General features: G+C 43.8%; 2 protein-coding genes across 2 annotated transcripts; both read right to left on the bottom strand.

The window, feature by feature from the left end:
* Positions 1-1,031: 1,031 nt before the first annotated feature.
* Positions 1,032-11,264, bottom strand: LOC308144287 (uncharacterized protein). The gene is made up of 10 exons (XM_080515374.1): positions 10,981-11,264; positions 9,474-10,094; positions 7,899-8,105; positions 7,349-7,657; positions 6,937-7,022; positions 6,686-6,792; positions 6,418-6,561; positions 4,483-4,614; positions 2,994-3,263; positions 1,032-2,717 (listed from the first exon to the last, which is right to left on the bottom strand). The coding sequence occupies exons 1-10, from the start codon at positions 11,127-11,129 to the stop codon at positions 2,508-2,510; spliced, it is 2,235 nt and encodes a 744-aa protein (XP_080371500.1). The 5' UTR covers positions 11,130-11,264; the 3' UTR covers positions 1,032-2,507.
* A 2,201-nt stretch (positions 11,265-13,465) lies between these two features.
* Positions 13,466-15,421, bottom strand: otulina (OTU deubiquitinase with linear linkage specificity a). The gene is made up of 3 exons (XM_080514952.1): positions 15,272-15,421; positions 15,025-15,146; positions 13,466-13,932 (listed from the first exon to the last, which is right to left on the bottom strand). The coding sequence occupies exons 1-3, from the start codon at positions 15,383-15,385 to the stop codon at positions 13,515-13,517; spliced, it is 654 nt and encodes a 217-aa protein (XP_080371078.1). The 5' UTR covers positions 15,386-15,421; the 3' UTR covers positions 13,466-13,514.
* Between the last annotated feature and the right edge of the window lie 395 nt (positions 15,422-15,816).

Here is a 15,816-nt window from a genome sequence, read left to right as displayed (position 1 = left end):
ACTTTTGTTTGGCCAAACGTTTTTCCTGGTAGTATTTCGGACTGTCGTACGTACTGTATATACTGTATAGGCATTCTTATTTGGCAAATAAATTGCTTTATTATTACTTTTTTTTTTTTTGCTCATCTGGAATTGGCTTCAGCCTAAGTGGTTTGACTGTAAACTGGTTGAATTATTTACGTTAAGAGAAATGTTACTCCAGAGACAAACAACCACCCTTTTCCAAAGATAAGTGTCGACACGCCGTTAGACCTGTCAAGAGAATTGAATCCTCATCCAAACTTTAAGGGTGTGTTCATACCTGCCAGATACGGATCTCATGCGGGTCGGTCGAGGCAACGGCAGATAAAATGTCTCCGTTGATCTAAACTCTGATCTGAACACGATTCAAACTGGACTTAAAAGGCACATTTTCCCCAGTTTTTATTTTAAGATCCCGTCTCACCGGGTACTTTTGAAAGTATTTGCGGTGTTTTGCACTTCCCTCGCACAACAAGTCACTTGAGTTTTGGGCAAATCTTTTCCAACAGCTCGTCGTCATCGCGTCTCTGACAAGTTTATTTAAGGTGGAGAGATCTTGTCTTGTGATGCTTGCGAAGACATTCATGGCTCTGATGCGGCAGTGAGACACCAATTTAGCAAATGTCAGCTGAACTTCATTTAGCGTTTTTGGTACCTTTGATTAGTCACGAGATTAGTGCTGTGGCACGTGGTCTATAACACTCGACTCAGTCATCACAGTTGGAGCCGGTCCAGACATGTGGGGAGGCCGGATACACGGCGGACGAGCTCAGGTTCAAGGTCATCCACTCCAAAGATAAAAAACCAACGCTACAGGAAGCAGTATTGTACATATGAAACCCTGTTTCCTTCCAGCTGTTACCTTGACTGAGCGGGCGCCGAGTCCCCGAGCACGGCCCTTTAACGACTCGGTTTCCACCAGGAAGGGGATCCAGTAAAAACGAAAGACCCGCAAAAACAGAACAAAAGGACACATTTGTGATTTTCTGTGTTTTTATTTAAATGCCGTCCAAAAACTCTTGACGATGCAAGAACAATCCTGCAAATGGCATCAGCAATGCTTTACTGTAAGACCTTTACCTGCTCTGTAATTAGGGCGAGGAAATAAGCCTCTTCTCACTAATGACCAACATTCATTCCTAATGTGCATCATTTCTAAGGCAACATGGAGGTCCAAGCGAGCCTCTTTCCCTCTGAAGCCGGTGGCTGGGAGCTGGATTGTTGCTGGTAACTGCAGCAACCCTGGCACGTTTCTTTAATTCAGAACAGCTTGGTTAAAGGCAACATGTTACACATTGAGTTTAACACACACACACACACGCACACTCACACAACACAAATCATACCTCTGACACAGGCTGCCATTAATCCTCCGAGTCGTCCGATCGTCACCGGACGGATCATCAAACCCTTCATTGACTAATTCAGCCGACCGACTCGAGATCGGTCACACTTACTCATTTTTAAAAATCCATTTCTGACGTCAAAAAAAAAAAAAAACTCTCAATAAATTAATACACAAAGTGCCCAAATTCCAGTGTAAACATCTCGGATCGATGTAGTACGTTTGGCGCTGATCACCCTCTGGACCAGGACTAGACAGACCAATATGTAAAACATAGAAACATTTGGGCTTTTCTTCATCTCAAACACAAAAAAAAAAACTTGGCAGCATATTGGGGCCACATTATGGCATTTTTTTTTTCATTTTGAATTTACAAGATTAAAGCTTTTATGAAAGAATAAAATTTAAATCAAAACAATTTTGAAAAAAGTCAATGGTGAAAATTGTGAATTTTTTGAGAACAAAGCCAAATTATTGCAATAATAAAGTTGCAATGTCAAAAATAGCCTATTTAGAGGGTGAAATAATAAAAAAATATACCACGTTTGGCTTTCCCTTCTAAAGCTTAAGCTTTAATCTTGAAATACAAAAGAATTGTTCAATTTTTTTTCATATTTAATGTGGTCCTAATATGTAGTTGTACAATGAAGCCCTGCAAGATAATCTGGATCAAACACGGATGATCTCAGAATATCAGATATGTACACATACTCCGATAGAAAAACTCTGTATACAGTACAGTGTGTACAAGAGCGTGTCAACCACGTCTTGTACAGGGTCTCAAATCAGCATATTGTTGAAAGGAATAAGTCCACATTTTGGGGTGTGCTTATTGGCTTACTCTCTGATGGATGTAGCCAGGAGCCTGTTAGCTTAGCATTAATGGAAAGAGCTCAGTTTCCTCTGTCCAATGATGACAAAACATGCATCTAACAGCAAATCTAAAGCTCACTGATCACCAATGACGGTTTCATTCCAGCTAAACGGCTGTAAATGATGAGCGGATGGCACCGTCCTGGCATTTGGAAGCAGGCTAACAAGCGTCTTTCCCCCAAAACGATTCCTTTAATTGGCGTAAATCTGTTCGTGGTGGAGGACCTGAGGGGTGTTTGTATGGCAGGAGGTTTCTCCGCGGTGGCGATCAGCTGGAGGCGAGCTGCTCCTGGAGTTTGGCGGCCTCCGCGACCGGCACGTTGTAGTGGCGGTCGTCCTCGGTGACGAGGCACACGGACGGCCAGTCGCCCTTGTGGTCGTCCGGGTAGTACGTCACGAACTCCTCCGTGTCTGCTTTGTACAGTCTGTAAACTTGAATGGTGCACTGCAAGGCGTAGCCCAGCAGGAACATCTCCACCTGCGGGGGAAGGACGACAGCGGCCGTGTTTACGGATGACGGGAGATTTGCTCTGATGGTGTGCACGGTATTTATGGGTGCGGTCTATTTGCGGGATTTGGCAATAATGGCTCTAATCAGAACACTGCAAATAACAATTACGTTCGGCCCCCCTCGGGCTGATGGCGCCTCAAAAACACCGCAAGCAGCGGCACGCTTCACTGTTCGTCTACACGCCCGTTCAAGACGACAACAGCCAGGAGTTTTATCAAGGAGGATGATGCTGGCTCCTCTCACCTGCTCCAGCCCGGCGGTGACGCCCACGTGGCTCAGGTGGTTGGCGAGGAAGGCGTGCGGACAGTCGGACGAGTCGCGCGCGAACAGCAGCCAGCAGAAGAGCGGCACGTCCTCCCCGGCCTGCATGCGGCCGTGCAGCTCCGCCGCCCGGGACAGCATCAGCAGCTTGAGCGCCTCCAGCAGCCCCAGCTCCTCCTCGCCGCCCTGGAACACTCGCTCGCACAGCTGCTGCCGCTCCGCCGCCGAGGCGCAGTCCACCGCCGCGCGCCACTGCAAGCAAAGCAGTAAAACAAATCACACGTATTATCTACAGGAAATTAAACGGCTGTACAAACCTGTTCTCATTACAGCTTCAAAATTCAATATTAGGACGTAAACATCATTAAGGCGATGTAAGTGAGGTCATATTTACTTTTGCTACTTCAACGACAGGCTGCTTAATGACGGGGAAAAATTATTTGGATGCACTAATGAGGGGCGATATCAATCAAATAAATTCCTCTCTAAAGCTATTAGCAACAGACAGAAACGTATTTCACAGAAATGTCTAATTCATTTTTTCATTCGATTATCAGCAGAAATATAGATTTTTTTGGTGTGACTTTCCCTGCCAACATTTTCTTCTGTTAACATCTCTGCAATATTCTGTAAACACATATTTGAAGTGTTTCAAAAAAAAGAAACTGTAATAAAATCCTCAATTACGATAAATATAAATATACACGGGAGTAAAGTGTGTTCGAGGTATCTCGGGAGCTCTGGCTTGATTTAGAGTGAATTGACGTAATATAAATAGAAGCGCTCCATCCCGTTTCATTCACAAGAGCGGCGTGACTTCAAACACAAAGACGTCACGGCTGTGCTAACATTGTTTATATTGACCCGTCATACAGACGTGTTGACAATGAAACGCAGGATCCAGAAACATCCCGCTTTTCTTTGATCTGAACGTCTCATTCACTTCACAAACACCACGGGGCCAAACAGATTTACAGTGACTGGTGAGCACGTGACATCCGTGCATAGACATGTAGGGGGGAGAAAAAAAAAAAAAAAAAGGGGGTTTTCACTGAATACTTTCTCTCGTGAACCTCATCATTCTGCTCATAAAACAAGAAGTGTGTGTATAAAACAGCAGAATTCCTCGACTTACTAGCAGCAGTGACCGAATATAAATCCTGCTGCGGCCTTCAAACTGTTACACTCAAGAGTTCAAACGCTTTCTTTGAGGTTGTGGGTCACTCCATACTCCGCAGAGCAATACCAGCTTGCTTTAATGACACACTGGGAGAAGAAAAAAAACCCAGAAGCAAGCAAGATTTCAGGAGAAGTGAAACTCTTTAACATATGGAAGCAATCCCATGTAAAAGCTCAGTGGAGGGAGATCAATACCCTCAGTGTCTACAGCCAGGATAAAAATAGTGCGGTGGTTACACGCTGTGTTTCTTGAAAAGACTTTCTGTGTGTGAGTGTGTGTGGAGGCTTTCACCTTGTTCTGGAGAAGCTCCAGGTAGCCCCCGAGCTGCCGGGTGGCATCTCCCGTCCCGTCTCCCTGCAGACACTCTCCAGGAAACGTCCACCGACTTATCAGGCCTTCCTGAGCCGCCAGCTGCTGCGGCAGCTGTAAACACACAGGGACAACCGGAGATTAGAGACAATCAGAGGGGGCTGCCCAACCGACGGCAGACGAGTCCTTTCTGGAGGGAATATCCAGAGTTTCTGCTCTCATATATGACGGATATGTTTTGTTGTTGATGGAGGCACCCTCTTGCTTTTTCACGCGATCGCTTAAGCGCTCCTCGGTCACATTAGGAGTCTTTTTCAGAGGTTTTAACCCTCTGATGATTATACAGTTAAACCTTGTTTGTGGAGCCGCTTATTTTTCAAGCAAATTGGTTCGGAACAGATGTCTTTGAACTCATAAATGCTCGACGGGAGCAGCAGCCCATCATCACTGTGCATATCTGTCGCTGCGAATTCCAAATGTGAAGCAAAAAGTTAAAGGGGGAAAAAAAGAAAAGAAAGGGAGAGTACAGAAACCGATGTAAACATGTTGAATGATGACTGACAATTACAGTCACAAAACAAACTCCCGAGTGACTGAATGAAAACTGACGGTGATCCTGTGGAGTCGGTTCACTTTGAAGTCCGTACTGTGCCTAAATATTTAACAAGAACTCGACTCTCTAAAGTCTTTCGAGGGCTGTAAAATGTAGCGTGGATGGAACAGCGTGACCTGCAGCCAAAGACCATATAACTTCTGAGGGTTGCGCTGCATTAGCCTCTTACATCGGGTATTTATGACCATCACAGATGTTTCTCCTCTAACATCAAGACATTAGTACACGAGGGAAGATTTGTGTGCATTCACACTGTGTACTCACGTGTGCGTCTCTTCCCAGAGGCGGACATGACTTTGCATGTTGTTTTGCAGTTTTACGAAATCGTGATGAATTTAATCTTCCACGGGTCCTAAAACTGGCAATCTTTTTAAGAAAAAGCATCACTGATGTCACCAAGTGTGTATCACTGTCACTCCTGAAGCTAATAAATATAAAAAAGCCTTGGGGGCTTCAGTTTAGAGTAAATTAAGCCAGACATAAGGTTTTATAAATACTTTGAATCATTTTTATTATTACATTAACTTAGAAAATCACCATCCAGCAATGAAACAATGGAATCTCAACTAAACGACGTACGATCTGTATAGTAGTTTGTAGAAAAACAACATTGGGAAAGTAAAGAGTGGTCATTTGAATAAAGAGCAGATGTTTGAATGGATTTTTCCTCTTGACTTGAATTTTTTTTTATTCGAAGATGAAAACACAACTCCAAAAATGGTCTGTCAATTTCATTTTAACGTTTTTTTTTTGCTGTTTTTCTAAATCTGAAACATGTGTGAGATCCTCTACATACAGACTTCACCACACTGTTCCAACTCTCCACCCTCCTGCATTGTGTGCTTCTTAACAAAACCAGCATGGTTAAAAAAATAAATAAATAAAAAATGAAAATATATACTTTCTGAAGCAAAACCAAACTTGTTGTCCTGCCTGCTGGTTCTGCTTTGGGCACACAGCGGAGGACTCTCGACACACACTCGCCTGTCAGAGTCGTCTGTTACACAACCAGATGCAAGTGTCAAGGTCTGTAAACAGACTTCTGAGGAGAGGCCAGAAAGATCACCGATTTGAGTTTTTAAATAGATATTTCAATGGTGGCACTTCCTGGTTCGTGTACAGTCTCAGGCCTGATCTAAACCTGTCAAACTCACCCTGATATCATGCAGTGTTTCATGTGTGGACTCGCACAAGATAAGCTTCTTACATATTATTTCAAAATAAGAGTCCTTGCACTGTTTATGAGGAATCGAGAAGCCAGCGTGGCGTCAGCGTCGTGAGGCCACGTGCCACGGCGTTCCTACCGTGGCGATGCTGTCCTCCTGCAGCCACGCAGGCAGATGTGTGCTGTGCGACAACACCTGGAACAGCGTGGCTCTGAGGGCACAGTAGTTGTCGCCCCTCACTCTCCTCAGGCTGCTGAAGCTCTGGGACATCTCCTTATAGCCCTGCAGCGGCACACAAGAGACGCCACAGGATGCCTCTTATTAGCCGTAAACGGAAGCAAAACACAAATAAACCCGGGCCGGCTTTAACGTGGAACATTTGTCCCCGGGAGCTGCGGGCACCGACCTTCTTAATGAGAGCACTTTTGGCAGTGTTTCCTCGCCACTCTCGCTCGCTGTACAACAGAATATCCACCGCCGGGGACAAACTGCATCTGTCCTCCACCTGTAGAACTGAGCGGGCCACAGGGGAGGAGAAGTGACACGACGGACGGGACAAAAAGAAGCACTGTGGACACTGAGCACTGCAGACAGTGGAAGCAGTTGTGTGAAATGTCCGATGGGAGTTAATTACACGGAGGGAAAAGATGTACTGACATTGAGTCTCCAAGCTGGGCGGCCGTCCTGGTTTGTTACTGTGTGATGCAGAAAGCTCCTCGGCTCCTCTGTAAAGATCCTCATCGCTGGGGAAAACATGGGACAACTCATGAGGACGGTTGTTCATGCACAACATGTTTAGACATTTCTTATCATCATTAAACCTTTGCATCGTCGTCGCATTTCACCCGAGGCTGAGAATTCAATAATACGAAAATAAATCCTGTTGATTACAGGATCAGGAGTGTATTTTTATTTTACCCCAGTGATTTTGGATGACAAACATCTGTACTCTGACAATAACAAGCCCCCTTTCCCACATTTCCCTGATTTGTCACAAATATTATAGAACTTGTAAATTAAATCTTTATGTATTTTCGATCACTTTTAAACCACACATCTCTTCACGGACCTGTTCTCCAGACCGCCCTCCTTCTTGCTGGCCGGCGCGACGGCAGCCGTCACGTCCGCGGTGGCGCTCGCTGCCAGTTGCTCTTCGTTTTCCGTCGCCTGCTGGCTCTCAGCCTGGTCCGCGGCCTGAGTTCGGGCCTCTGGGGAAGTGCTTTCTGGATCTTCCTCCTCCTTCATCTCATCATCTTCCTTCACTTTGGGAACATCTTCAACTTTGTCCTGCACTTCCAGCATGACTTCATCCCCCGAGGCCTCTTTCAAACTTGTTGCACAATCAGGATCTGACTTTGCATCCTGATCAGAATTAAGGCTAAAAAAAAGAAGAGAACATACGAGTTCAGTCGTCATGTTTTACACAGCTTGCATTAAATGTGACCCTTAAGTCCCATTTCAAATGAAGTAAGCCTTGTTGCAACAACACAGAGGAAGATAACAAGCTAGTCATTTTCACAGGACACACAGGAGTGGTAACTCTGCCCCCTAGTGGCGTAAGCGACACAAACACCTCACAAGAACACTGTTTTGATATGAGAAACCTTGAACCCACTGACCTCTCGCTGGCGGCAGCTGGAACGACGGTCTCTGGCTCCTTGACCGGGTCTGATGAGTCCTGGTCCTTGTCGCTGCAGTCGAGTCCGGGCGGCTCCGGTCCAGAAGAAGACGGACAGTCATCGAGGCTCTTGGTGTCTTCGGGACGAGACTCCTCCCTGCACGGCGAGGAGACGCTGTGCTCCAGGTCCTCTGTGACAGCACTGACGCTAGAGCGAGGACAAAGATGGAAGTTTATAAATGATCTGGGGATAAACAACATATTCATACCATCTATGAAGGTCATCTTATTAATTTCCAATAACAATATTGAAGTTTCTACACTCTTCAAAATTTTTTTTTTCCTCATAAAATGGTAGATTTTGAGATACTGTGCTTTTAATTTTTGTGACAAAATTTTAAAAAATGTACGAAAGTAAACTGAAACAAATGTTTCAGTTTAAGCGTAATTAATGTAAAGCAGAGTTCCAACCTCGGGCCTGGAGAGCCCCTGTCCTGCATGTTTTAGCTCTCTCCCAGTTGCAACAAGCCTGGTTGCAATGAGGGGCTCGTTATTGCATAACATAGGCTTTTTCGCAACCTGGGTGATGACATCATCATTAGATTCAGGTATGCTGAAGCAGGGCGAGAACTAAAACATGCAGGACAAGTTCAGGACCAGGGTTGGAGACCTCTGAAAAGCTATTAAAAATACGTGTACGTTGTCAATATACTCCGTCTTTTGCAATGCACCTGATGTTAGTGGCGGTCCATAATATCAAATGTCCAAATATATTTTGGATTAATGATTGAAGGGCCTGTAAACTTAGGACTGCAAACAACAGTAACACACAAAAGTTTAACTCCTCCCAGCAAATTTCTAACCTTTTGTGTGTGAAAGAGTCAATGATTGCATTTCTACTGGCAACATGGAATGAATAGACATTGAAAATTCTAGAAAAAGGAATGGAAACAAGGAGTCTGCCACAGTGTTGGCATGACATGTTCACTGAAAAATCTCCCGTGAAAGATATGACAATACTACATACAAACCAGTATAATGAGACAAACAAGTCTATAAATGTCTGATTTCTCAAATTATGGTCACAGAATGAACTCGGCAGTATTTTGTGATTTTTCTTTTTCATTTTTTTAATTCAAGACAATCTAATCACTTCCTCCTTCAGCACTATGTAAAGTTGAAACCAGGCCTCAGTGTTACACAGGGTGGCAGTGTTGAATTGCTTTGGTACCAGCATGTCTTTCACTGGACTTTCATTGTTTTGGCTAAAGTCTCTTAACTTCAACTATTGATTCCTCCAGGGACTCAATACAGCATCTTGTGGTGCGTGTGTGTATTGCATTAACGCATGGGGGAGCTGTCATAGGTGTCTGATATAGGTCATTAATTAAAAAAAATAGATAAATGTATTAGATTTGCCTTCAGATTCAATGCAAAATGTTCAAAACTGCTCTTACAAAACGATTAATGGCATTGAAGGCATACTTAACATGGTTTAAAAAAAAAACTGAAATTGTTTGAGAAAAATTAAATAAATAAAAGCACAAAACACATTTATTCTTCAACTATAACTCACCAGCTCAACGGTTCTGCCTCCTGGCCCGCTGCAGCGGTGTGATCGGGCTGAGCAGCTGCAGCAGAAGGTGCGTTTTGCTCCACCGACGCTTCGTTATTCCGGGTTAAAACTTCGGTCGACTCGGCGGCGGCGGCGTCGTTGTGCACGAGGAGAGGGGAGCTTGGCTCTTCCTTATCGCCGTCGTGAGGAGCGCTCGCTGTGATGTGCTCTGTTGTGTGTGTTTCAGTCTGAGGGGGATCTTCAGAGCGAGCTGCGTCGTCTGCCACCGAGGCAACATCTGGGATTTTTCCCTGCGCCGAGGACGCGTCTTCTTCCGTCACTTCTGCATTTGATGCCACCAAAACTTCCTTCTCGGCGGTGGGATCTTGCTCTGCCTGAGAGTTTAAAGTGCGCTGCAGAAGTTCGGCTTCCCCACTGTGGGACGGAGAAGGAGTTGCCTTTATGTCTTTGTCTTGTGCTCTGGTGCCGTTCTCTTTGAGTTCCGACGCTCGATGGGGGGAAGGTGTCGCCGTCTGGATGCTCTCCGTCTGCAGCGGCCCGTTTTCCTGAGTGTTACCGAGTTCAGTCAATCCGTTCTCGGGCTTCGCCGGTACGGCCTTGGCCTCCTCATCGGGACTTTTTCTAAATGAAAAAACAAAAACAAGCCAGCGAGACATTACAGAAAGACAAAAAAAAAAAAACAACAACTCCAAATCAGCCGATAAGAGATTTTCGTGTCACCAACAAGACGCGGCAGTGAGAAGCTCCACAAATACTTCAGCGATGAACGTAGAAAGGAAACTTCTCACCCAAAACACTCAACTTCTCCTTTCTAATCAAACCCACTGCCGTTTGCGAGGGCAACAAATTCGCCGTCCTGCAAACTTAAAAGGACCTTTGGAAATTCCCTTGCCCGTCACCTCAGTCACTTCTTCACACTGAGCATCCTACTCAAAACCACAGCGGGGGAAGCAAATCATTTCTACTTTAATCTCCATAACAGATCTTTCAAAGGGTATTTTCCTAAACACACAGACTTGAAACTGAAATGATTTAGTTTGTTTCAAGCAACAAAACTACAAAAGTAATGATTCTGAAATCATACAGAGAACTTTTGTTGGAACTGACACAATCTATAATCTGATTTTTCAATCCAAGGCTGCAGCGGGACAACAAACAGAGGATAGTTTGTTAGAAGTTCAATATGTTTCCCTCTGGTCTTAAAGGAAGTTCTGTCCCGCCATGAATGATCACATTGTCTGACAACAGTAAAGCCTGCTAGAATTAGTCGATGTCCAGACAGACAGTGCAGGGAGAGCAGTATATTTAACAGATCATGAGCAGCAAGGGTGCCACTAGTGTGTCTACACATAAATTTTGTGTCAAATCTGAATCAGAGGCAGCAAATACAGCCAGAATTTATTGTTACAACACTGACGACCCGACAAGCAACCACTCAAAGCTCAAACCTCTGACGTCCAGCAGCCTTTACATACTCAACAGTTCAATCTTCCCCCATCGATCTCACCTCATGTCATCGTCGCCTCCAGGACCGCAGGTGCCGACCACGACTGTGTCTACCGCGCACGCCGTGACCTTCGAGTCATCTTTCAGCAGACCACTTCGCTCCTCCGCACTGCCACAGGGACTTTCAGTGCGACAGCAACAGTTCCCCATCTGCTCGCTCCCTCTTCACGGGAGGTCGGAGAGGTCGTAGCCCCAACAGTGGCGCCGGGGTCCAAAAGTCAACCAGGAGCGACCTGATGAGTCGCTGGAGCGTGGAGACTTCAGGAGTCCATATTAAAGAGGGTCAAGCTGCTGATGGAGCAAAGCAATCAACGGTGTTACAACAGATTTCGTACCTGTGTTAAGACTTCAGAAGAACCTGTATGTTGCAAAGTATTATGGGCTATCATCAGCTTTAAAATTAACTATATAAATCTGTATTAAAAACAATGATAGCGTTGTAATATTATGACTTTAAAGTGTGTAGTTGTTCAAAGCTGTTGTGGCCATCAGCACTGTAGCATGACTCCTACCATTTCATTTTCTGATTGGCCTCAATATAAATAGGTATAATAAATATCAGTATATTCATTCCAAATCATGAAGACAAACTTAATTTTGTTTGAAGCTACAAGATAATCAATATGCGCAGGAATAAATGGTCTATTCTGAACGGGGTCACACTTGGCTTTCCTATTTAATCTGCAACACATAATCCCACAGTGTCGGGTTTCCATATTAATAAGCAAGGCAGAAAACAACAAGAATAAAAATCTAATTCACTTCAGTCACAATAATCAAGACAATGGTCACAATACAAAAAGCATAAGTATACATGGACAGAGGAAGTAGTAAAGGAGAAGTGAGCTGTGGCATTTTTCAAGCAGAGATTGAATTCAAATCTCTGGCATGAGCTCCATTTGTATGTCACATGACAGTCTCTCCATGGGTTTGGAGCGACAGATGAGACCTGCTGCTGTAGCAGCTCCAAATCTTAAAGATGATGCAGGAGTCAGGTCAAAATACCGACCATGACCTGGGAGTGGATTGGGTGTTGGTCACTTAATTATAATGAATCATAAATACTTAAGAGTAATGCCATGTATTGAAAGACACAATGAAGGGAATCACATGATAACAGCAGCATTCAAACCTGCAAACTGAAGGTCTGTTTTCTAACCAGACACCCACAAAGTGACTGGGATAGGAGCACATATGAGATACATTAAGGGTATTGGAACTAATGGAGCTTTATTATGCTCTCCCCTTTAACTTCAATCTGCAATTAAACTTAGCAAGCAGAATTAGAAGATGCTGTTCAGAGCTATTTTTGAATGAACGGGTAAACAAGAGACGAACCAGAAATTGGCAGGTGATATAAATAGAATGGGGGAAAACGAAGCTCATACCAGACAGTTGTGGTACGACTGCAGCTCGTCGGATCAACACGCAGTGGGCGACATTGTATTAGTTTATGATGTGCAAATGGAGCTAAACGTCCCTGTTTTGACAAAGCGTGTGACACAGCGTCTGGCATGTACAGCTACACCCTTGTTGTTTATGTCGGCGCCTCACAAGGGAGGGAGTTACTGTTGAATATCCATACATGCCTGATAAAAGCTGCACTGGAGTGAGACTCTCGGAGCTTTCGGTCCCTCGTCTTCCTCCGCGGAGCTAACGAGCTAGCTGCGGTGAACTCACAGCACAAACATGCCCCGCCGGAGACTGTTGTCGCCGCCGCCGCCGTGGTGTCCCTTTCTCACGAGCGACAGCTGCGTTATCGTTTGAAGCGGCTCATTTCAGCTGCAGGGCGGCGTGTTTGAATGCGGAACGTCTGTCGGGTCGGAGCGGCTAGCATTAGCATTAGCCGAAGCGGAGCAGCGGGTCACGGTCCCAAACATGACGTCATACCCGGGAGCTCTGCTGCGTTCAGGAACACCTCGGATATCGTGGTTAACATCATAAGCACAGCTTTGGTCATTTTATAAATATAGCCTTCCCAAATAGAATTATGTATAGCCTTTCATTATTTAGTCCCAAAGTGGAGTGCACACCCTGCGTTTTGGATCATACATTGAGTGCTTTGGAAGGCAATGACATTGTCTACTTTAACCTACCAAAGAAGGCTAAGATTTTAAAAAGCATTACAAATACTGTCATTTTGCCATTCTATAAGCCACAATGAGCAACTGTTAGAATGTGGACTTAAACCATGAAGAAATTCTTCAGAAAAAAACGGGTTAAAATGATCTTTGCAGAAAAAAGTTACAGCATCCCATGAATTCAAATCGTATTTTGTTTTTTTCCACACGATTTAAAAAGCAGTTGAATTAGATTGTTTGAACGAGAGGTGGTCTTTCATTGAGGCCAGCAATGCAAGTCTTCTGTACATTTATTTAAAAAATTGTCAAACAAACCAAAAATGATATCAATTCCAAATTATATTTTACATTATGTACATCAACTGTGTGTTAAAAAGACAAAACAACTCACACAAACCCTGTTTTGCTTCACAGTTAAAGCATTCAAGCTGAACTTTGAACCTGCTGTGACCTTTTATAGATTTTTAATCTCTTCTATATGAGTGATCAGCTTCTGTGGCAGTCCCAGCTTCAACACAACATCTATACAGTTCTGCAGGAGGGAGTTGAGACCTTCCTCCAAACTGGATGAACAGTCAGTGGACTGTGAATTGACATTCTGACGCTGTTGAGAAGAGCCCAACTCCATTTTTTCTGCCGTCCTGCAGCAGTCCGACTCTTTGCATGCCCCCTCAGCACAGTCGCTCGGCCCCACCTCCAAGTCCTCCATGCTCTCGGAGACGTCGCTCACACTGGGAGGAGGATTCTCGAGAGCCCTCTTGATGCCAGCAATGATCTGGTCTTCATGCTTTGTAACCTGCTGCAGGAGGTCAGTCACACAGGCTGGGATGGGGTTTTCAGGATGCTGGATCTGACACCAGCAGCTTATAGCGCTGAAACACAAACAAAGAGGGGACAGCGTCACCTACAATGGCACAGAGAAGTGACTGGGGGCAGGCATGGGCCGCACAGAAAAGAAGCAACACAAAGGATACTCATGATGTTTCTGTGTGAAAAAGGGGCTCAAAAATGTACAGAATTTGAGGGGACTTTTTTTTTTTGTTTAATAACAAGGTGGAGCAACTAAAGATTTGCAGAATCAAAGTATTTGACAAATGCTTTCAAAAACAGAAAAACAGTACAGAAATGCATTAAGCAACAATTACTACAATGTCATAACAAGAAAAGTTCCACAACAACATCAACTAGTGTTTCGCACTTGTGGTAACATGTGTAATTAGGACTGATGTCTTGAGGCATGACTTCATCATATCATTACCTGAATTTTGTTGTGCACTCTCCTTTAAGATTCACCAATAATATTGTTGAAAATCAAGTTCCAGTTGTTCTTTTGATTTCATTTGACATTTCCAAGCACAACAGTAACAAAGAAATTCAACACAAAAAGTATCAAATCAAAGAGTACACATGAAATAACATTTGTAGAAACTATTTACATTATTTCGTCTTGGGTTTGACACAAACTAGCCTCTGTAACATGATAAAACACTGTGAGAATAAGGCTCAAAAACACAGAATGACATCAATCAGAAACATAAATAAACAAGACATCATCAACTTCAAGCCGGTCATTTGCTTTAACAAACTCAGCTGTGTAATGACAAACATTAAAAACATCTTAAACAAGGAGGGAACGTGTATAACACGCTGAGGAGGTGTTTAGTATGTTAGGATGTCAGGATGAGTGCCAGATCTTTGAATAGTAAAAAAAACCAAAACAAAACTGCAAATCATGGGATATTTTCTTTTTTTCAATTAGAAAAAAGTGGTTGTGCATGAAAGGTCTCTTGTGATGTGTAGATCTCAGCAGATCTACACATCACATTTCCTCTCAGTCTCGTCTTGATCATATTTTGATGACATTGGTGTCATCGATTTGTATGAATCTTTGTACTTTTTTTTTGGTGTTGAAGGTTTCTATCCACACTATAGTCAAATCTCGCTGTGCTTCACAAAGGTCTTACCTGACGATCCCCTTCAATCTGCCCACCGCCGCAGTCTGCGCTGCTCCTTCCCTGAAGCCCTGATTGAACCCGGCCTGAAGCGAGGCCTCCTCCCCGACATCGACCCCGTCCACATAGCCGTCCTGTTGATCCAGGGGGACAGAGAGGCGCTCACCGACATGTCACAGTGACATTCCAACAGGGACACCGCGAGGGAAACCGGATGGAGAGAGAAGACTTGACAGCAAACAGAGGCATTAAACTTTACCCTGACTCGTTTCTTCATGTTGGACATCCATTCTTTACTCTGGAGACTCAGCTCGTCCCCATGCTCGTCAAAAACATCTTCTCCGCTAAAGGACGCAGCTTTGACCCACGACATGGTGACTTTAAAACAGACAATATCTGGTTTAAAGAGAAAAACAGCAATGTTTGACTCCACATGGGACACGCATGAGCATGGAGGAAGAGGAGACGAACCGCTGTATCAGCAACCATTACCGTGACGTCATCAGTCCGCGACCGACAGAGGGCTTCCAAATAATACATAATATTAACAATAATAATAACAATAATATTAATAATAAAAACAATCTCTCAATTTTAAGACAGACAAACATATAATTTACTTTTGATTGTCAATTTAATACAAACAAATATGGAATAAAAAGAACATAAAACTATAAACAGGACACACAAATGTGCAAATAAAAGTTACATTAAAGTGTGATTTAGTTTGATTTTTGAAATTGAATATATATATATATATTGCACAAAATATAATACAGAATTACAAGAAATACAACTACTGTG

Source organism: Blennius ocellaris (genome assembly GCF_963422515.1).
Source record: "Blennius ocellaris genome assembly, chromosome: 19".
Lineage (NCBI taxonomy): Eukaryota > Metazoa > Chordata > Actinopteri > Blenniiformes > Blenniidae > Blennius > Blennius ocellaris.
The sequence above is the reverse complement of the archived record's forward strand: the minus strand, read 5'-3'. Positions and strand labels throughout refer to the sequence as shown.

What these genes read in the sequence shown, in the direction of transcription:
- otulina (XM_080514952.1), bottom strand. Translation starts at nt 15,385, where the DNA reads ATGTCGTGGGTCAAAGCTGCGTCCTTTAGCGGAGAAGATGTTTTTGAC. An exon ending in ACATGAAGAAACGAGTCAGG is followed by an intron (nt 15,147 to 15,271) that starts GTAAAGTTTAAT and finishes CTGGATCAACAG; the next exon opens with GACGGCTATGTGGACGGGGT. An exon ending in AGATTGAAGGGGATCGTCAG is followed by an intron (nt 13,933 to 15,024) that starts GTAAGACCTTTG and finishes TTTGTGTTTCAG; the next exon opens with CGCTATAAGCTGCTGGTGTC.
- LOC308144287 (XM_080515374.1), bottom strand. Translation starts at nt 11,129, where the DNA reads ATGGGGAACTGTTGCTGTCGCACTGAAAGTCCCTGTGGCAGTGCGGAG. An exon ending in GGAGGCGACGATGACATGAG is followed by an intron (nt 10,095 to 10,980) that starts GTGAGATCGATG and finishes TTTTTCATTTAG; the next exon opens with AAAAAGTCCCGATGAGGAGG. An exon ending in GAGGCAGAACCGTTGAGCTG is followed by an intron (nt 8,106 to 9,473) that starts GTGAGTTATAGT and finishes TCCTCGCTCTAG; the next exon opens with CGTCAGTGCTGTCACAGAGG.